Source organism: Eumetopias jubatus, unplaced genomic scaffold (assembly GCF_037043125.1).
Source record: "Eumetopias jubatus isolate StellerSeaLion01/CBP00866 unplaced genomic scaffold, mEumJub1_p1.0 scaffold_4, whole genome shotgun sequence".
Taxonomy (NCBI): domain Eukaryota; kingdom Metazoa; phylum Chordata; class Mammalia; order Carnivora; family Otariidae; genus Eumetopias; species Eumetopias jubatus.
The window spans coordinates 101,601,526-101,624,215 of NW_028274810.1; the positions used below are offsets into that span (position 1 = coordinate 101,601,526).

Genomic DNA, 22,690 nt, shown 5'->3' on the forward strand with positions numbered 1-22,690 from the left:
AGATGTTTCTAATTCTGGCACAGCTGAATTTATCCATTTCTTGCTTATGTGGTTGATGTCCCAGCTAAGAAATGCCTGCCTACCTCAAGGTTATGAAGGGGTTCATGTTTTTTTCTTGTAATTCCGCAGTTTTAACTTTTCTTTCAGGTCCATACAGGGTTCTGAGCAAGGACCTGACATGATCCGACTTGTGTGTCAGAGGCACTGCTGTGCTGTCTGGACGCTGGTGGGGCGGAGCGCAGACCTGTGGGCACTTACGGGGAGGCCATGTGACCGTCCAGGTGGGGCCAGGCCGGCAGAGTGGGAGCGAAAAACAGCAGTCAGACTTGGGAAATATTCATCAGCGAGGTTTTCAGGCTTGTGTTCCATCCCTCCTTGATGAACAGTATTGGAATTTAAGACTTGCTCTGAGCCTGAAGGTTTGCTGTGCATTTTAACTTAGCTTCACTAAAGAACTGGTTTTAAGTTTTAATCTGCACATTGTTGTTCTTCGGGCATGGCAGTCCCCAGTACAACAGGACAATTCATCTATCACTCTTGAAAGATTGAGAAAAGGGAAACCAACACATTCCATGTCACGCCCTACATCACTCCTGCTTGGACTCATAAATCCATGTCTTTGCCTTGGCCACTTCAACTCATGTGTGACCCTTTCTTTGACTCATGATTTATTGCTCTCAGTTACTCCTTTGGCCAGATTTATAAATTTAACTGTTCTGTCTTTATATAATACTTAATTTGTACACTAGGCAATGACAGCAAATTTATTGTCTATGAGTTGTTACCTTGAAAAATTACATCAATGCAAAGTGATTGCCTTTTAGCCTCCATAGCCAATAAATTTAATTTTTTGGAGGGGGTGATATGAGTCATAGGATCATATATATAATCACTGATCACAGAATGAGGAGCAAGTTGGAAGTTCTGAGCAACGGAAGCCAAGAAAGGAGACTCCTGTCTCTTGCCCAGCATGTATAAGCTGATCTCCTGGTGTTTGCTTTTCATAGGATGCTTACATCCTCTCCTCTCTCTGCCTGTCTCTGACTCCAGGGAAGAGACCCTGCAGCTCTCAGGTAAGATGAATTTGTTCTCCTTCTGTTAGTCTTGGAAGAGTCTTCAAGGGTCTTAAATGCAAAGTTAGAGATGAGAAGGGGAATTCTTGTTTGCAGGAGTCTTGTTAAATTGAGTCCTAGCTATGGATAGAATACTAGAGGACCCTTATAGCACATTTTAGATTTTTTTTTTCTTCCTAAAATGTAAGAGAAAAAAAAGGGTAGCTTTGCTTATTTCACGTCATTCCTGTAACCCAAACTCTTGTTTTGGTCAATTTTTTTTTTCAGTTTAAAAAATTATACAACATTGTAAGCATAATTTACTTTTCATTTCTATTTTAAATGAACAGGTCGGATGTAGAATTTGGTTGTTCCAGTTGTAGATGAAAACTATTTTATGTTATTTTAAGTTAAAAGTAATCATCTGACATGTGTTACATGAAACACAAATGTTTATTAAAGAATAAAAAAGGGACAATCTGGAGCTAGAGATGACATCGGTTTCCAGGTCAAGTATCTTATCCTTTTTGATTTATGTTTCATTCAGTTTAAGTGTAAGTTGAATTAAAAAAAAAAATCAGTCAATACTTACTTGGCTATTTCCTCTTAATTTAGTTTAAGGAATAAAACAACTGATGCATTTAACATTTTAACTGGATTTTATCTTGTCTTTAAATTGGGGTACTTTTGGACTTTTTTTTTTTAAGGAAAAAACTCTTCTATACCATTGATTTTATCATTTCTAGCCTCTAAAGTTTCTCCCAAGAAGCTTTTTGATGATGGCCAAGCCCTGCTGGCCACTCACGGGTGCCCGTCCGTGGCTACAGCCCCAGACTTCCTGTCATGTTACTGGCCCAAAACAGGCATTAACCTTATTGAATCTCTGCTATTTAAAAAGAACAGTGAAAAGCAAGCACGAGATGAAATCAAGACTGACTCTATCACTGTCCTCTTCAAAAATGTACATATTATTATAATCTTCTTAAAACTCAGATGAGTGCAACATCTTACTCAAACCCTAAACAGGTGAGAGCCTACCTTCAGGTTCTTGTCTCAGTTTTTCTAATTTAGTTGTTCCTACATAAATGAGCCTTTTGACACACACACTTACATGGGGCTGGATTTTACAGATTTTTCACGAACATTCTTCAGAAATATTGTGAATGTGCTCAGATGCCTTTGTAGTGGTTTCAGGGCATCGTCTTCCAGTTGAGGTTGTAGCTCAGCATCTGTAAAGCTGTAAACATGCTGCTACTCTGGGACTCCCAGAGCCTCTGATCTCCGCGTGGCAGCAGCTGGTCAAGAGAGCTGTCCTGGTGCCAAGACTCCGCTTGGCATACCTCCCGTCTTCCATGCACGTCCCGCACACCTCCCGTACGCATCCTACACACACTTGTCATACATCTTCCATTAAGCTGACCAAATCTCACATTAAAAATGTTACTATCAAAGTCTTCAAGGAGTATTTTCAAGGCTGACTCTTTCTAATGATTGTATTCAAATCGTGGAAGGCCAGAAAGATAAGGAGCGCTGCCATTTATTTGGTTTATCAGAAGAACATAAACAGTCGTGACTCCCAGAAAACCACCCTCCATTTTTCCTCTCCAATTTTATCACTCACATATCTACAAGTAAAAGGTAACAGGCAGTTGAGAGGCTTGACAAGGTCACACAAGGGTGTAGAGAGTCAGAATTAGACCCACTGCTCTTGATTTTCTGTCCTGCCGGCTTGCAAATCGGACCATAGCATCCCCATCTCTCTGTTAATATACCACTGACAAGTCACAAACATTGCCATTGGAGGCATCTCTAGTATTCTCTCCCTGCCCCAGAGGCCCCCCCCCCCAAGACATGAGGGAACAGAAGCCATTGAAGGATGAACAGCGTTACTAACCTTTATTATTACTCTGTGTAGCACCTGATGGAGATGCAAGATCAGCCTTGGATGAACTGGAAAGAGTGTCCCTCCTGCAAATGCTGCTGGAGATGTCAGGCGCAGAGAGGGGTGATGGTCTTAGGGAAGCAGGTAAAATAATTCTTGCATGTGTAGGTGGTCTGATTTTATTGCTACCGAATTACTCTCTATTCTCTTTCACTAGATGGGGTAAAAACCTGTTTTGGAATAGAAAGATGACCGATAAAATAGGCTAATAAATTGCCCAACACTCTCCCCTGCTGGTGTAAAGACTCCTCTGCAATCTTGTGTTTTCTATTTCTCACCAACTCCTTGCAAGCATCATGCTCTCCTTGGTACCTCAGCATATAAATATATATATATATATATATATATATATTTTTTTTTTTTTTTTCTGCACAGATTTATTTGGAGGGGAAGGAGGGTAATATCCTAGTTTCCAATAAGTGCAATTTGAAATCCTGCTTTCCCTCTTGCTAAAATCTTAAGCAAACTACTTAAGCATCTGGTACTTCAGTTTCTTCATCGGTAGACAGGATTTGTACAAATACCCACCTCACAGGGCTGTTGGGAAAGCAACGAGAAAATGCAAGTAAACTGCTTGCCACAGTCACACACAGCCACCAATAAACTGTCAGCTTTTACTGTTTTCTCTGACTGTACTCTACACACAGATGAAAATGCTCAGGACATTCTGGAAATGAAATGGAGCCTTTTTCTTTTTTTTCTGAGAAGGGGGTGGGGGCAGGGCAGAGGGAGGGGGAGGATCTCCAGCAGGCTCCACGCTGAGCGCAGAGCCCAACTCCGAGATCATGACCTAAGCCAAAATCAAGAGTCTGACACTTAACTGGTTGAGCCTCCCAGGCGCCCCCAAATGGAGCCTTTTAATAGACATTGTTTTAATAGAAGGAAGTTCTTTCATTTAAAATGTTTCCAATAAACTACTGAACTGCTAACTTTTTCGGGAGAATGTAGTGCCCTTTGTGAACTCCTATCAGCAAGAAAGAACAAGGGTATCTGCCTAGTTGCTTTCAAGTAAATATCTCTGCAGAGTGAAAACAGGAAGATCAGAGGGGCGCCTGGGTAGCTCAGTCAGTTAAGCGTCTGCCTTCGGCTCACGTCATGATCCCAGGGTCCTAGGATCGAGACCCGCGTGGGGCTCCTTGCTCCGCGGGGAGCCTGCTTCTCCCTCTCCCTGCCTCTCTGCCTACTTGTGGTCTGTCAAATAAATAAAATCTTAAAAACAAAACCAAACCAAACAGGAAGATCAGAAATTAGACATGACTTAATAATATTCCAAGAAAAACAAGCATAAACTGGAAATCACAGATCTGGTGATGGATGGTTTCCAAATATTGTTTTCCAGGTCTCAGTACTGACATTGCTAGCCCTAGAGGAAGTCTGAGAAAGGTAAGTGACTCTACTTACGACAGTTAGGCGAAGCATTTTATACCTCGACTTTAGAAGATCCAAAATGCTTGAACTGGGTAGTGTCCTGGGTAGAAATCATACTCTCAAGTAACTGGCCAATCAGTGTTATTTCAAAACATTCATTTTTCTAAATTCTGATTCATATGTGACCACAAGAACTTGTCCAGTGCCTGTTTTGGGTAAAAATTATTTTAACAAGTTTAAGGGAATGAACAACAGGTAAGGTCCCTGCTCTCCAGTCTGTTACCCCTCTGCTAGCTCTTTCATCATCCCCACACGTGGCCCAGGGGCCAGCAGCCCTGATGTCACTTGGAAGCTCATGAGAAATGCAGAATCTCCTACTGAATTAAAATCAGCATCCTAGCAGGAACCCCAGGTGACTCGCATAGGCATTCAAGTGTGGAAGTTGCTGGGTGTACCATCTAAGTGGAAGAATGCTGTGCTCAAACACAGAGGTGGAACGTGGGCGGTAGAGTGCAGGGCACAGGTGCTACTCTGGGTGCAGAGGAAAGACTGGGATAGGGAACTGGTGAATGACAGATAACATTAGATGGTTAGAAATGGCATGTAATTTCTGGGGGGCCTCAGACGCTGAAAGAAGAGTCTGCATTTGACCATCACCAACACCCCCAAACTCTAAGTGCTTCCTGAAGGGTTTCTGGGTACACCAGTCCCACCAGCCAATCTACCGTGCCTATTGTTCTAGCCTCTCCCACCCCGCTGATTCTGTGTGTACATCAGCACATCGAAACCTTCAGGAAATCCCGACATAAACTTATTTAACATTAATCAAGGACTTCCCAAACATTCTGGCCAGAGACATCTTTTTTGGTGTAGTACCCACTAACATCCTTATAAAAATATACTGGACACACTCTATCCCAGAGATGGCAGACACCACCTGAGGTCCCAACTGGGCAAAACCACCAATAAAGTCCACACTGCATATATTCCAACAGGAAAAACACTTTCCCAAAAAATAAACTGTAAAACAAAAAAATGAAGAAGGAGGAGGAGAAGAAGAAGAAGAAAAAGAAACCTGAGAAACCAACCCACACATATATGGCCTTAACTTACGACACAGGAGTAGAAAATATACAATGGGGAAAGGACTGTCTCTTCAGTGAACGGTACTGGAAAACTGGACAGTAAATGCAGAAGAATGTAACTGGATCACTTTCTTACAGCACACACAAAAATTTTACATGGATGAATGACATGAATATAAGATCTGAATCCATAAACCTCCGAGAAGAAAACACAGGTGTAAGTCTCTCGACTTACCACCAGAAGGGTGTGGTGTCTGCCTGTGACAAAGTAGAAGTCATCATTCACAGGTATTTATTTTGAGTAGAAGGATTACAGTTAAAGACTCTAAAATCACAAAGGTGATTCATAGGATTTGCTCATGCAGTTCTGCAGTAGAAACAAAACTAAGGGTCCACACTTCAAGAGAAGTTCATTTCAGGGGAAATACAAGATCTGTTTCACACAGGAGATAATAAATGGACAGAACATGTTACTGATCGATTATTTAAATTGAGATGGGTCAGTGAGGGCTTGGGGAACTTCAGGGCAATCAGAGGACTGACAGAGTGGACCCCTGGCGGGGTGCAGGGAGCCCTTCCAGAGCCACCACACTCTGGGCTCCTACTGCAATTACACCCCACACGACTGAGCAGGCACTTTTCAGGGGTCCTAAGTCTTAACTACGGTTCCTCTTTCTTGTAGGGGTCTTAATTCATTGATAACCTATGTTTTTTTGTTTGTGGGTTTGGTTTCAGGCTTTCTCTGGACAAGATCTTAACATTTTCCTGAGTCATCTTTTGGCCAGAAATAGGAAACAAGATAAGAAGCGTGGGTCTCCCTCTGAATGCTTCTGGAAATACTGTGTCTGAAGTGAAATGAACATCTACTAGTCAACTCAAAAACAGCCATCTTAGAAAGTTAAAAACAAAAATGCCTGGTTTGAAAATAGTATGGAAAAAAAACCTAAGCAAACTAGACTCTGTCCATTATTATTGGGAAAATAAATCCTCAATGTTTTGCAAATATCATGAGTGGTCATTTTACTTATAAACGTGTCCTGAAAATTTGTAACTTTTCTTTCCATCAATTTATCCTTGAATTCTCTGAAAATTTAAAAGTAAAGCTGTAAGTGAACAGAAAAGTAAAATTTATTTAAAATAGCTCAACTACAAATTGCTTAAACATTATCTGACCTCCATGTCCTCTCAACCTTAAATATGACAACGTATGTTATTACTTAAAAAAAATCAGTGGGGCACCTGGGTGGCTCAGTCAGTTAAGCATCTGCCTTCAGCTCAGGTCATGATCTCTGGATCCCGGGATCGAGCTCCATGTCCCTGGGGCTCCCGGCTCAGCGGGGAGCCTGCTTCTCCCTCTGCCCCTCCCCCCCTCCCGCTCCTGTGCAAGGGCGGGTGCGCACTCTCTCTCGTAAATAAACAAAATCTTAAAAAAAAAAAGAAAAAGCTTTCACTTTCTGGATTTAAGATCTCAAGGACAAATCCATAGGGAAAGAGGTCTCAAACTCGAAGAACGGATGTGTCACCTCAGGGACCATGCTGGCATTAAGTAGCTGTGGTAACACTGTGGCATCTCGCGCCGTTGACACGAAGCTAACACTGGGTCTCCAACACACAACACTGGCACCACAGAACTATTTTATATTTATGATGCCAGGAAGAGCTTCCGTGGAATTCCAGTGCGGGGTAACTGGGAGCCCTGGCCCGTGTTTCAGTGGTGTAGGCAATTACCCCTGGGGATGGGACTCTGGGGTTGGATTCAAACCTTCCAATCCCTGCTCCGGACACGCAGGTGTGCTCTACGGAATTGGAAAGAATACTTCTGACACCGAATTCTGTGAGTCAGGCCTTACAATTAGTGTTAGAAATATGCACATTTGTTGAGGACCCTGCGCTGCCATGAGGGCTCAGTGAGGTAATGGATTTGAAAAAACTCAGCAAGAGCTCAGACGCTGTGACAACGCAAACACACAGCGTTGCTGAGAAAACCAATGTTAATCTTGCCCCTTGCAATGCAACTTAATAAACATTTCATGATGATAAAAAATACATAGTCAGGGCAAAGGTTTATTGACACAATGCAAAAATATCTCAGGTTCTACATGTACACAGTTTGTTTTTACTTGAAAAAGATACCTGGTTGAAATATTAATAACCATTAAAAACAAGTAAATTAACACAATTAATTATAAATTCAGTTGAAATGAAATTTCAATTTAGATTAAATTTACCTTGTGAATTATAATGAAGTTTTACTTAATTGCAAAACAACTCCATTCACACAGCATTCCGTTTTCCATAAATCCTGACCTCTTACCCAAGAAAATGCAGCCTGTAACATTTTACAAAAATGTAACATTTATGTAAACATGGAAGCCTATAATACACATTTTTATTACCAATTTCTGTAGTTATTAATACAAAAAGTTAATAAACTTGAACAAAATGTAAAAGTGGGTACAGCCCCCTCGGGGGGCAGCAGCTGAGCTCACTGCCGAGTCTCATTTCTCCCCTCCAGCAGTGCGAGCATCACGGTCCAATCCCTAAACACGCCAACTAATCTACTTGTCAACATATGAAAGTTATAAACGGTATTACAGATCTGCCTACAACAAGCACCAGTTTCATGTCAAGTCTGGCATAATATGCACTCCATAAAATGTGTACTAAAGCAAAAAGATCAGCAAATTCAGATAAAACCAATATCCAGAAAGAATGAAAAAGAGGTTCTTCCATGATTGGAGAATATAAGGTATAAAACGTGCTGCACAAAGCTGAGTGACCTCTGCCAGCCACACATCATTTCTCATTTATACAAATTAAAATTTTTGTCCCTGCAGAAGGTCATGATGAGTACACTGATGGATAATATCTTGGCTGGTTAGTTTTTTAAAATTTGATTTTTCACCAAGGGCAAAAATACCACACAACCTAACCAATACAACGAGGGCTCCGAAATCACTCCACGATCAGGATGGAGTAGAATATGAGAGCCCCCCAGTCTAACACTGGAGTAGCTGCACGGAACAGCTTAGCATTTGAAAATGGCTCCAACACACAGAATTGCCCTCCAGGAAAACCTACTTTAGAAAGGAAACCTGAGCTATAGGAACTAAGAATCAGGGCCCAGCAGTCACCATGGAATCATGGATAAAAAGGTTGAGTCTCCTAATTATTACCAGGATGCACTTTTATAAAAAAGTATAAAACTTGAAAGGAGGAAGAGTGTTTTCTTAAAATAGAAAACAAAACAAACAACAACAAAAAAGAAAAATCAGTCTATTATATAAAAGATAAAAGGTTACTCCTCCTTCACTTGCTTCTAGTCCTCTTTCTGATCTGCGTGGGTCATACTGAGTCTGGGCAGGAATCATGGACTTCTCTAAAGAACAGGGAGCTAACTTATCAAGCAAACAACCCACTCACTTCCTAGAAGACACAATTATGGCTGGCATAGGAAGCACTGATCTCTGGCTGCTTCTGCACTCCAGCGAGGACAGCAGAGCTCCCTCGGGCCGCGGCTGTCCCCATGGACCGCTGCTGTCCCCACGCAGCCTGTCACGGCACTTACAGACCTCCGATAAGGATGGCCAGACCTCTTGTGTGTAAACTGGTTGGGAAGAAAGAGTTAACTGTTAATTTTGGGTGAGACAACATTTAAACACCAATTATTTTTTCATGACTTCTGAAACTTTTTACAGTCATTATTTTAAAACCAAAAACACTAGAACGGGGAATACCACTGGTTGACTGAGGAGCTCTTTCTGTTTTAATGTCACACATGCAAAAGTTAACTTCAACTGTCTGATGAATAAGCTCACAGTAAGTAGATTGTTAAGGCAGGACTTTGGGAATTTCAGTGGAAGGTGGAAAATTAAAAGGAAAAGCATCCACATGAACAAAGCTCAAAATCCAACCCCAACAAGCAGATATGTCCGGTGCACTGATGGGTGGTATTTGTTACTACTGGTAAATATAGAAGCGACTCGTGTTGTGGGCAAATGAGAACGTTTTGTTTGAGTTGCCAAAGGACCCGCCAAGCTGCCCAAGGACCAGATGAAAGTACTACATCTCTGGGAACCATTCTGAAAACTAGATGGCCTGCAGGTGGGATGTCAAGTGCTCTCACAGGGAAAATGATTTCTGTAACAACAGAACGAAATGAAGGAGGCCAAGGTTCGGGGCTCTTTCTGGCTACACTTCTGACTACCGTCGATTTCGGGTGCCACCTGTGCACACACCTCTCTAGAGGCCGTCCGATCTCCTCAGAGGATGGCTACACTAGAAAACCACCTAACTGACAGCTGTAAGACTCCAGGAACACGGACATAAAGGACTATACGTGTGACGTCTGCTTCAGAGAAACGATGCCTATTAAAAAATCAAGAAGGGAAAATCTTAACATTCAGTGACAACATCACGGTCACTTAGAGTCGGGGTTTAAAGAGACACATGAAGAGGTCTGGTTGTCCAGTGGGTCCTGGCGGGCACGCCTCCACGGCCACTCAACCGCTGTTCGCTGCTGGAGCTTGACCACGGGGTTCTGTGGCGTCGCTGAGGGAGTCTTGGCTCTCGCAAGTGCTGCAGCCCTCCAAGAAAGAACAAGAAAGGGCAGCATGACGTACTGTCATCTGGAAAGTTTAAAATCAGTCAAGTGCTGGCCAAGCACCTTATGTCTAGTCCCCAGTTTATTCAATTCACGTCTAAGAAGAACCTATGTGACAGTTCATTCCTAATTGTTGTTAGAAGGAACATGACAATTATTTACACACTGTTGCTCACATTACTTTGGGGTTCACTCATTTACTCTTCTACTCAAAAACCACAAAAATAGTATTTTAAGAACAAAGACACTTGAAATGAGTAACGGGCTCAGCTCCTGCTTTTTGGCAATGCCACCGCTAACCAGGCTTAAGTTGCGGGAACGCATTCGTTTCTTTAAAAAGGAGGGTGGGGAGGCTATCTGCACCTGTTTACTTCAGAAGCTGTAACACCCCACTGTTCTCAACACCCAGCTTTCTTCTCTTGCTATAGTTTTTAACTTCACACACTGTCACCTCTCACATAAAAGCTTGACACTTGAGGGAATAAAGGGCTCACTCCTGGTACAAGTGTCACAACCGTTCCACAGAGCCGCCATGGGGACCATCGGCAAATCAGAGCTCCACTGGCCAGGCCACTCACATGTGATCTCATTGGGAGGATCTTGTAACAGCCAAAGACCACCTGGGTCTCAGGGAAGATTCTGCTAGGCATGAATACTACATCTAGTGTGAACCCCACATCTTGAGTTTTAACTCCGTTCAAACACACTTGCGTATCTGAAATGCGAATCTCCTATTCCTCTCCTCCCTTGTCAATCATGCCTCAGAACAGGTGCCCTGTAACATTCCAACCAGGAAACACACTTGCAGTTCAAAAGACCTGCATTCAAAATCAGAGGGACTGTGCAACCATATATAAATTATTTAATAACTGTACATGTTACTTTGTTGTTTGTTGGTGAGGCAGAAAGATCTGTGAGAGCTGTAATTTTCAGTGGTTTCACTGTAATGTGTATTAAGTGCCTCGGGCACTGTCTGGCACAAAAAACATCATATAGGACAGCTGTTGTCATCGTGCTTACTTGGATGTCTATTCCTTGAGGGATCGTCTGGCTCTGAATCCAGGAGTGCACCTTGACCAGCTCCTCCCTCTGCCCACGTGAGAACCAGGGCTGCTGCCCCCGCATGCCCGCCAGCTTCCCCAGGTCCTCTCTCAGGACAGCCTCTGTCACCCTGAGGACAAACGAGCAACCTTAGTCCTGAAGAAGGCACCAGGGTTCTTCTGTCATCCGAGACAAGCATTTCTTGGCTTTGCGATATACTTTATAACTCTTGCTAATATATAATGTGCCCATTAAAAAAATAACAACTTGGTGAAGCTAGAGCACTTTTTCTTGGTGGAAAGCATCTGCACAGTGCTTGAATGAGGCAGACAGAAGAAACAGATTCCCCTGAGCTCCTCTCTTCTTGTAGAATGGGAAAAATTCAGAATCTAGAGAGAAATGTTCTGGTACTTGTGTGCCATCTTGGAAGTGCTGCCTTACTCTGCTTTCTGGTCTCAAGATGCACAACATGTTGGTTCAGTGTGGATCGGAGTGTGTGTGTGTGGCACCACCACCATGGCCACTGTCCTAGGATGACTCATCATTTGACTTCAAATGAATGAATGTGAAAATCTAGTTCTCTAAGAGCATGTATAAAAAACATAATTTAAAAGTCATTTTGCATTAAACAACATACTTAAGAAATCATCAAAGAAAACCCTCATAAAAGTGGGTCTTCTGAAGTGCTTTCTTACCTCTCAGGTACCTGATATGTCATTAGAATGCACTCAGGAGTTTGTTTTATCATTCTCCACATGGACTCTTCAGCTAAACTGGGAAATGTTTCCTTTTGTACATCCTGAGACTGCTGCCCGTTTGAGGTGATTTCAGAAGAATAATCAGTACTAGCGAAGTACATACTGCTGTCATTGCTTCCTATCAAAGATCAACACAATTACAGGTTAGGAGATACCTCTTAGAGGCCGATTTGCCAAACTTATTCCTCAAAGACTCTGGCAACCAGCTGACAGTCTCTGTCACCACGCAGCCCAGCCACGGTCCCGGGCGACCTCACCTCCCAGTTCCTCCACCTTCCCTAGATCTCCCTCTCACTCCTCCTGAGCTGACCGCACTCAAGGCCATACCTTGCTCCTTTTCATCATTTGCAACTGCTCCATGTCAGCTCCATCTCCCAAATCACTAACATCTTACTCAGCTTTACTTGCTAGTCTGCTTGTTCAAGTGCGCCAACTACAAATCTGAAACCGTGTCTCGGCCCTTCGGCTCAGAGCCCAGCACCCATCATTCAGTTAACATGCTTTGCAACACCTGAGATTTCTTTTTCCCTCTGACCTTTCACAACTATCCAAATGTCAATTCTCATAAAGCCAACTGTCAATTTTGTTCTTATGTAAACCCTAGTAGCCAAAGATATGGAGAAAAGTCATAAATAATAGGGTACATTGGTTCATCATCACCAAAAGGATCATTCAAATGCTGGGTAACTCTGCTATGGTCTCTGGCCAGCACACCAGCCTGTCCCAGCAAGGACTACTTTCTACACTTCTGCTCCCTCACTCTCATCTGTTAGAAATGCAATTCATTATCCTGACACTAAATGTAAGCTTACTCAAATCTACACTCTCTCCTCACCTCCTCCTGTTACAACAGAGAAGCTTTCCATCCATCCCACGGCCCATCCCTTTATGGCTGCTATGGAGCCTTGCAGATCACTCTTTTCCTATCTTGCATCTGACCTTTCTAGATCATTTTCATCAACTTTGAAACAATAAAACAAACAAAAAACCCAAAGTACCTCTCTAATTTTTTAAAAAATTATATGGGCAGATATAAAAGATGTTTTTCCTCACTTAAAAAAAGAAAAACTCCCTAAAAGGTAATTGTTTAAAGCAACAACAACAATTTTATTGTGGGGTTTATAATACATGTAGAAAGAATATTTTTTGTAAGCAAAAATAGCACAGAACATGAAGGGGAAATGGAAGCACTATTTTAAGGTTCTTAGACATAAAGTGATATGATACATACAAGGTCTGAAGGTTAACTGTGATAGATAAAAGATGAACTTGTAAATCCTAGAGCAATGACTAAAAAAAGAAAAAACAATGAGAGGTATAGCTGAGAAGCCAGCAATAGAAAGAAAATAAAATCATTAAAAACACATAATTATCAAAAAGGAAGAGGGGAGGAGGAAAAAAAAAAGAAAGAGCAGATGAGACAAATATAAAACAAGTAGCAAGATGGAAGATTTGATTTACACTTGACCATATAAATAATCACATTAAGTGTAAATGGTCTAAGTATTCTAATTAAAAGGCAGAGACTATGATATGAGTAAAAAAAAAAACCAACACCCGGGCACCTGAGTGGCTCAGTTGGTTGGGCGACTGCCTTTGGCTCAGGTCATGATCCTGGAGTCCTGGGATCGAGTCCCACATCGGGTTCCCTGCTCGGTGGGGGGTCTGCTTCTCCCTCTGACCCTCCCCCCTCTTGGGCTCTCTCTCTCAAATAAATAAATAAATAAATAAAAACTTAAAAAAAAAAAAACCCAACACCCAACCATATGCTGGTTATCAGAAAACAACTTTAAATATACAGAGAAGTTAAAAGTAAAAAAAAAGGAAAAAATATGCCAGATAAACACTAATCAAAATAAAGCTGGAGTGGATACACTGATACTTAAGTAGATGTAAAGCAAAGTACATTCCATTACAAAGAGATCAATGATTCAAAAGGGCCTAACAATCTCGAATGTGTATGCACCTCATAAAAGAGCATCAAACTACGTGAAGCAAAAACTGAAACGTAAGATATAGGCTAATTCACAACTATAGTTGGATATTTTAACATCTGTCTCAGTAACTGATAAAACAGAAAACTGGTTCGAATGTAGAAGACTAGACCAACATTTTTCGTCAACTTGATGTGATTTACATTTACATAAGAGCAGAGCGCACAGACTTTTCAACTGCACATGAAACTTGTATCAAAACAGACCAAATTCTGGACCATTAAATAAGTCTCAGTAAATTTTTAAAAATACAATGTTTTCTGACTCTAATTAAGTCAGAAACCAATAAAATATCTGGAAAAATCCCCAAATATTACAAAATTAAAAACATTTTTATAACCCATGGCCAAAAAAAGAAAACACAAAGGAAATTATAAGATATTTTGGATTGAATGAAAATATATCAAAATTTGAGGAATGTAGTGAAGTAGTGCTTAGAGGGAAATTAAAAGCATCAATTGTATATATTTAGGAAGGAAAAAACAGTCCCAAAGCAATGCTCTGAGGTTAAGAAATCAGAAAAAGAACACATAAAATCCAAGGTAAAGAGAGGAAAATAATAAAGATTAGAGCAGAAATTGATCAGATGCAGAACCAGAAAACAATAGGAAAAAAAACCCCAATGAAACCAAAAGTTGCTTCTTTGAAAAGTAATAAAATTGGCAACCATACAGCCAGAATGATCAGAAGAAAATTAATATCAGTAATTAGAGAGAAGACATTACTATAGATTCTACAGACCTTAAAAGGATAAGGGAATATTATAAACAACTTTATGCCAATAAATTCAACAACTTAGATGAAATGGACAAACTCCTTGAAAGATACAAATCACAAAGATCACTCAAAAAGAAAGAGATGAACTGAGTAGCCCATATCTACAAAAGAAATTAAATTTGTTGTCATAAACCTTCTCCTAAGGAAACTCCAGGCCCAGAGAGCTACACTGGTGACTTCTACCAAACATTTAAGAAAGACATAATATCATTTCAATATAAACTCTTCCAGAAAACAGAAGAGAAGGGAACAGTTCCCAACTTATTTTTTAGGCCAGCATTACCCTGGTACCAAAACCAGACAAAGATATTACAAGAAAAGAAAACAAAGGGCCAATATTTCCTTTAATAGTGTGATAATCCTTAACAAAATGTGAGGGCAGAGAATCCAGCAATATATAAAAAGGATAAAATAGCATGGCCAAATACAAGATTTGTTTAATATTTGAAAAGTAGTGTAATTCACTATATTAACAGAATAAGGGAGAAGAACTATATGATTACCTCAATAGATGCAGAAAAATCATCTCGGCAAATTAGCATTAGAAAAGAATTCCTCAATTGTACTGATAAAAGGCATTTAAGAAAGACCTACATTTAATATCATCCTTAATGGTAAAATTCGCCTGCTTTCCCCCTAAGACTGCTAATAAGACAAGAGTATCAGTCTTACCACTTTCATTCAACATTAGGGGTCCTAACCAGTCCAATAAGGCAAGACAAATAAGTAAAGACATACAGATCAGAAAAGAAGAAGTAAACTATATTTGCAAACAACAAGACTGTCTATACAGAAAAGAGCTACTAAAGAGCTACTAAAACTAATAAAAGAGTTTAGAAAGATGGCAAAATACAAGTTCAAAATAAAAATTCAATTAGATTTCTATATGCCAACAACAAATACTTGGAAATTGAAATTTTACAATGCCATTTACCATAGTATAAAAAATGAAATCCTTAGGGATAAATTTAGCAAAATATGTGTAAGATTTGTGCACTGAAAAGTACAAAATGCTGCTGAGAAAAATTAAAGACCTACATAAATAGAGAAATACACCATGCGTGTGTACAGAAGACTCAATACTGATAATTCTCTATTGGTTTATTGATTCAACATGATGTCAATAAAAATCCCAGGAGGCCTTTTCGTAGAAACTAAGAAACTGATTCTACCATTTATATGGACAAAGGACCTATACTATTCAAAATTTATTTTGAAAATAAGAATAAAGTTGGAAGAATTACCTCATCAGATTTCAAAACTTATCTGAAAGCTGTATTACTCAAAAAAATATGGTATTACCCAAAAGCTAACCATAAAGATAAATAGAACAGAAAAGAGAGTCTACAAACAGACCCAACATATACAGCCAATTTATTTTCAACAAAGGTGCCAAGGTAATCCAATGGGGAAAAGATTAATCTTTTTGACAAATGGGACAGGAACTGGAGATCCATACACAAAGAAGGTATCAACCCTTACCTCACACCACATATAAAAATTAACTAAAAATGGATCACAGACCTAGCCACAAAAGATTGTTTAAAAAGGGGTGCCTGGATGGCTCAGTTGATTGAGCATCAGACTCAGTTTTGGCTCAGGTCATGATCTCAGGGTTGTGGGATCAAGCCCCACATTGGGCTCCACGCTCAGCACAAAGTCTGCTTGTCCCTCTCCCTCTGCTCCTCTCCTTGCTCGTGCTCTCTTAAATAAATAAATAAAATCTTAAGAAAAAAAAAGATTGTTAAAAAAGACACAATAGGGACACCTGGGTGGCTCAATCAGTTAAGTGTCTGACTTTTGACTTTGGCTCAGGGTTGTGAGATTGAGCCCCACGCTTAGGACTCTCTCTCTTCCTCTTCCTGTGCCCCATACCCACCCATTTGTGCATGTACACACTCTCTCTCTCACACACACACAAAAAGACACCACAAGCCCCAAATGGAGTCACCTGTGCTTGGTCCATGTCAGCAAACCAAGACTTAATACCTAACCTAACTGCAGTTTCATTTTCCCAGGAATGTAACTTTTAATCAGTCAACATGGAATTACCTGGTCACGACTAATGAGATAATCTATCTGATAAACCCCTTCCATTTCCCTTAGGACTGTGACCTTGTCTGAAATGATGTATTCTTTAGTAGTAACTTCCTTTTCCTGTCCCTTTTCTGCCAAACAAAACAAAACAAAAACCCCCCAAAAACAAAAACAAAAAAACCATTCCATTTTGTACAGCTCTTCAGAACTCCTTTCTGTTGCTAGATGGGATGCTGCTCAATTCATGAATCATTGAACAAAGTCAATTTGATCTTTACATTTACTCAGTTAAATGTTTTTTTGTTTAACAAGATAAACCTAAAGAACTTCAAAAGGAAATAGTGACTTTGAGACAAGAGCATTACATAATGAGAAGGGGCTCAATACAACAAGAGGCTACAACACTTGTAAATGTCTATGTACTCAACATAGGAGCACCTAAATACAAAATGAATATTAATAGACATAAAGGGAGAAACTGACAAAAATATAGTAATATTGGGAAACTTTCACACCCCACTTACACCAAAGGACAGATCAGACAGAAGGAGACAATGGCTCTGAACGACACATTAGACCACACAGGACTTAACAGATACATATGAACATCCCATCCAGAAAGAGCAGAACACACATTCTTTTCAAGTGCATATGGAATATTCTCCAGGACAGATCACATGTTATGCCACAAAACAAGTCTCAGTAAGTTTAGAAAGATTGAAATCATATCAAATATCTTTTCTGACAATGAGATAAAACTAGAAATTAATTATAAGGAAAAACCTGGAAAAAGCCCACAAATATGTGGAGGCTAAAAAACCAATTTGTCAAATCAAAGAAGAAATAAAAAAAACACATGGAGACACATGAAAATGTAAACATAATGGGCCAACGGGAAGCAGCAAAAGCAGTTCTAAGAGGCAAGTTTCTAGCAATAAGGGCCTACCTCAAGAAACAAGAACAATCTCAAAATAATATAACCATGACACCTAAAGGAAACAGATAAAGAGCAAACAAAGCCCAAAGTTAGTAGGAAGAAGGAAATACAGATCAAAGCAGAAATAAATGAAATGGAGACTAAGAAAACAGAGAAAAGATTGATGAAACCATGAGGTGGTTCTTAAAAAAAAAAAAAAAGAAAAAAACAACAAACTGATAAAACTTTAGCCAGACTTACCAAGAAAAAAGAAAGAAGATTCTAATAAATAAAATCAGATGAAAGAGAAGTAACAACCGACACCACAGAAATACCAAAGATTAAAAGAGACTACTACCCCTTTTGGCTCCCTGAGCAGCGCCATGGCAGTCGGCAAGAACAAGCGCCTTACGAAAGGCGGCCAAAAGGGAGCCAAGAAGAAAGTGGTTGATTCATTTTCTAAGAAAGATTGGTATGATGTGAAAGCACCAGCTGTGTTCAATATAAGAAATATTGTTAAAACATTAGTCACAAGAACTCAAGGAACCAAAATCGCATCTGATGGCCTCAAGGGTCAGGTTTTTGAAGTGAGCCTTGCTGATTTGCAGAATGATGAAGTTGCGTTTAGAAAATTCAAGCTAATTACTGAGGATGTTCAGGGCACAACTGCCTAATTTCCATGGCATGGATCTTACCCGTGACAAAATGTGCTCCATGGTCAAAAAATGGCAGACCATGATTGAAGCTCATGTTGATGTCAAGACTACTGATGGTTATTTGCTTCATCTATTTTGTGTTGGTTTTACTAAAAAATGCAATAATCAGATTTGGAAGACCTCTTATGCTCAGCACCAACAGGTCCATCAAATTCGGAAAAAGATGATGGAAATCATGACCTGAGAGGTGGTCAAAAAATCAAAGTCATCAAAAAATGACTTGAAAGAAGTGGTCAATAAATTGATTACACACAGCATCGGAAAAGATATAGAAAAAGCTTGTCAGTCTATTTATCCACTCCATGATGTCTTCGTTAGAAAAGTAAAAATGCTGAAGAAACCCAAGTTTGAATTGGGAAAGCTCATGGAGCTTCATGGTGAAGGTAGTAGTTCTGGAAAAGCTACTGGGGATGAGACCGGTGCTAAAGTTGAACGAGCCGATGGATATGAGCCACCAGTCTAAGAATCTGTTTAAAAGTCAGACATTTAATGGTGACAAATAAAAAAATCATATTTGTGGGGGAAAAAAAAGAGACTACTACAAGAAACCATATGCCAGTAAGTTAGACAACCTGGAAGAAATGGATAAATTCCTAAAAACACAAACTTCTGAAACAAAATCTGGAAGAAATAAAAACCTGAACAGACTGATGACTTGTAATGAAACTGAATCAGTAATCAAAGAACCCTCAACCAACAAAAGTTCAGAACCAGATGGCTTCACAGGTGAATTCTACCAAACATTTATTTAAAAAAATTTTTTTAAGTTCTATTTATTTAAGTAATCTCTGTACGCAATGTGGGGCTTGAATTCATGACCCTGAGATCAAGAGTCACATGCTCCACTGACTGAGCCAGCTAGGTGCCCCTAATTCTACCAAATGTTTGAAGAAGAGCTGATACCTATTATTGCCAAACTATTCCAGAAAATCAAAGAGGAAGAAAAGCTTCCAAATTCATTCAATGAGGACAGTCTTACTTTGCTACCAAATCCAGAAAAAGACACTACAAAACAAGTAACTACAGGTCCATATTATCCCTGATGAACACAGATGCAAAAATCCTCAACAAAATATTAGCAAACTGAATTAACAATTTGTTAAAAGGATCATTCACCATGATGAAGTGGGATTTATTCCAGGGATGCAAGGATAGTTCAATATCTGCAAGTCAATCAACATGACATAGCACATTAACAAAATAAAGGATAAAAACCACATGATCCTCTCAATAATTGTAGAAAAAGCATTTGACAAAATTCAGCATCCATTCATGATAAAAACTCCCAACAAACTGGGTTTAGAGGGAACATATCTCAACATAATAAAGGCCACAAACCCATAGTTAACATCTTACTCAATGGTGAAAAACTGAAAGCTTTCACTCTAAGATCAAAAACAAGACAAAGATGTCCCAACTTTTATTCAAGACTTTATTTGTCAGAGAGACAGAGAGAGAGAGAGAGAGAGAGAGAGAGAGAGAGAGAGAGACAGTGCACAAGCATGGGGAATGGCAAGCAGAGGGAGAAGCAGGCTCCCCGTTGAGCAAGGAGCCTGACATGGGACTCAATCCCCAGACCCTGGGATCATGACCCCAAGCCAAAGGCAGACACCCAACCAACCAAGCCACCCAGGCATCCCACCCCAATTTTTATTCAACACAGTACTGGAAGTCCTAGCTTTAGCAATGAGACAAGAAAAGGAGATCAAAGGCATCCAAATTAGTAAGGAAGAAATAAAACTTTATTCTTTGCAGATGGCATGATACTACATACAGAAAACCCTAAAGGCTACCAAAAAACTATTAGAACAAATAAATTCAGTAAAGTCGTGAGCACAAAATTAATACAGGGAAATCTGTCACATTCTGTACACTAATAATGAAGTAGCAGAAAGAAAAATTAAGAAAAAATCCCATTGGGGCGCCTGGGAGGCTCAGTCAGCTAAACCTCTGCCTTCGGCTCAAGTCATGATCTCAGGGTCCTGGGATCAAGCCTCATGTCAGACTCCCTGCTCAGTGAGGAGTCTGCTTCTCCCTCTGCCTCTGCTCCTGCTCTCTCTCTCTCTCTCTCTCAAATAAATGGATAAAATCTTTAAAAAGAACATAAAAACACTAATTTGGAAAGACATATCCACCTCCATGTTTGCTGTATCATTATTTACAATAGCCAAGATATGAAAGTAACCTAAGTGTCCACCAATAGAAGAAAGGATAAAGAAGAGGTGGTATATATACACAATGGAATATTACTCAGCCATAAAAAAGAATGAAAGCTTGCCATTTGTGACAACATGGATGAAGCCAGAGAGTATATGCTAAGCAAAATAAGTCAGAGAGAAACAAGTATCGTATGATTTCACTCATGTAGAACTTAAGAAACAAAACAAATGAACAAAGGAGAAAAAAAAAGTGAGACAAACCAAGAAACAAACCCTTAACTAGAGAGAACAAACTGATGGTCACCAGAAGGGAGGTGGGTGGGGGTTGGGGGGGCATAGGGGATGGGGATTAAGGAGTATACTTGCTGTGATGAGCACTGGGCATCATATGAAGTGTTGAATCACTGTATTATACACCTGAAACTAACTTAATACTCTAAGTTATTACAGTTTCTAGTATACATACTATATAGTACAGTATACAGTTACAACTATACTGGAATTAAAAAAAATAAAAACCTTAAAAAACAGATGTGATGCGCATGCATGCACGCATGCACATGCGCATGCACACACAGACACTGGAATCTTATTTGGCCTTAAAAAAAGAAGGAGATCCTGTCATTTGCGACAACATGGATAACCTAGAGGGTATTATGCCAAGTGAAATAAGTCAGAGAGAGAAAGACTAATACCATGTGATTTCACTTATATGTGGAACCTAAAAAACAAAAGAACAAACCAACCAACTAGAAACAGATTCATAAATACGAAGAACTAGTGGTTGCCAGAGGGGAGGGGGTTGGGGGATAAGCAAAACAGGTGAGGGGATTAAGAGGTACAAACTTCCAGTCATAAACAAACAAGTCGTGGAGATGAAAAGTACTGCCCAGGGAATACAGTCAATAATACTGTAATAATGTTGTATGGTGAGATGGTAACTACACTTATCATGGTGAGCACTGCATAACGGATAGAATAGTTGAATCACTATGTTGTACACTGGAAACTAATATAATGTTGTATGTAACAAGACGTCAATAATAAAAATAAAACAAATAAGTTAACCATACACTTAACACACGACCTAGACTTCATTCCTAGATGTTTACTGAATAGAAATGAAAATGTATGTCCACAAAAGGACGCAGACTCAAAGTTCAGAGCAGCATTATTAATAGTCCCAAACTAGAAGCAACTGAATAAACCATCAAGCGGTGAATGGCTCTCCATACAAATTAATTCTGGTCCATAATAAGAAGGAACAAGTGACTGATACATACCAATAAGGATGAATCTCAGCAGCACTGTGTTAACTGAAAGAACCCTAATACAAAAGACTGCATATTGGACCATTCAACTAATAAGAAATTACAGAAAAATCAGAACTAGAGTGATAGAAAGCAAATCAGTGGTTGCCAGGAGCTGGAGCATCAGGGCAGAAACTGATTCTAAAGGGTCACAGAAAAACTCTTCCAGATGATGGAAATGTTCTAAATGGTAATTGTGGTGCTGGTTACACTAATGTACACATTTGTCAGAATTCTTGTTTTGTACACCCAAATTTGGTGAATTCTATTGTAGGTAAATGTACCCCAATAAAGCTTATAAAAAAAGAAAAAAGACTTTACTCCCACACCAGTATCAGAACCAGCACACAGTGAGCTCTTGGCAACAGAGCTGGAAGAACTCATCATTCTGATCTACTACCTGATGCCACAGAGCCCGTTGCAGACAGCGACTCCTCGTATAGTGATGCCGTGGACAGTTCGCTGGTGGTAGCACGATGGCTCTTCTTCCCACTATTGCCCGGGACACACTGCAGAAAGTAAGGGCACAAGAAGAGACTGTAACCTCTCAAGTGTCATATTACAAAGTAACTGGCAGATCTTCAACTTCACATGTTAAACAGAATAAAGTGCATACATAAGGGACAGGTCAAACAGTTTAGTCTGTCCCCAAGAATGTGGTTTTGACCTTTCTATGTAATATTAAAGATACTGCTGGTTTCTGAGCACCTACTACACACCAGGCACCATACAGTTGTGTTTTTTTTGTTTTGTCATTCCAAAAATATATACTGAATGTTCTGTAAGTTCTAAGCACTATTCCCAAAATTTAGGAATAGAACAGTGAACAAAACAGAGGTCCAGCTATCCTGAGCTTACATGGCATGGGAAGAAGGATTATAGGAATATTACTTCATTTAATCCTCAGAATAAGCCACCAAGGATTAATCTCT

General features: G+C 39.8%; 2 protein-coding genes and 1 pseudogene across 3 annotated transcripts in view; 2 read left to right on the top strand and 1 right to left on the bottom strand.

Moving 5' to 3' along the window:
* The first annotated feature begins 970 nt into the window (after positions 1–970).
* UTS2 (urotensin 2) lies at positions 971–6,296 on the top strand. 2 transcript variants are annotated; one of them, XM_088023055.1, is made up of 4 exons: positions 971–1,073; positions 2,968–3,078; positions 4,334–4,377; positions 6,183–6,296. In XM_088023055.1, exons 1-4 carry the CDS (start codon positions 971–973, stop codon positions 6,294–6,296), a joined length of 372 nt encoding a protein of 123 aa, XP_087879181.1. The 2 variants fall into 2 exon arrangements, with proteins under 2 accessions (XP_087879181.1, XP_027963987.1); XM_028108186.2 differs by having other exon boundaries at positions 4,334–4,376; positions 6,176–6,296.
* Positions 6,297–7,541: 1,245 nt separating this feature from the next.
* Positions 7,542–22,690, bottom strand: part of PER3 (period circadian regulator 3) — a 59,058-nt gene continuing 43,909 nt past the window's right edge. The window contains exons 17-20 of the mRNA XM_028108551.2: positions 22,159–22,267; positions 11,787–11,967; positions 11,071–11,221; positions 7,542–10,033 (exon numbers count right to left, since the gene is read on the bottom strand). Of these exons, the coding sequence (XP_027964352.1) occupies positions 9,950–10,033; positions 11,071–11,221; positions 11,787–11,967; positions 22,159–22,267 (525 nt within the window). The 3' untranslated portion in view covers positions 7,542–9,949. The remainder of the gene's footprint in view (positions 10,034–11,070; positions 11,222–11,786; positions 11,968–22,158; positions 22,268–22,690) is intronic.
* Positions 17,957–18,764, top strand: LOC114213360 (small ribosomal subunit protein eS1 pseudogene; annotated as a pseudogene).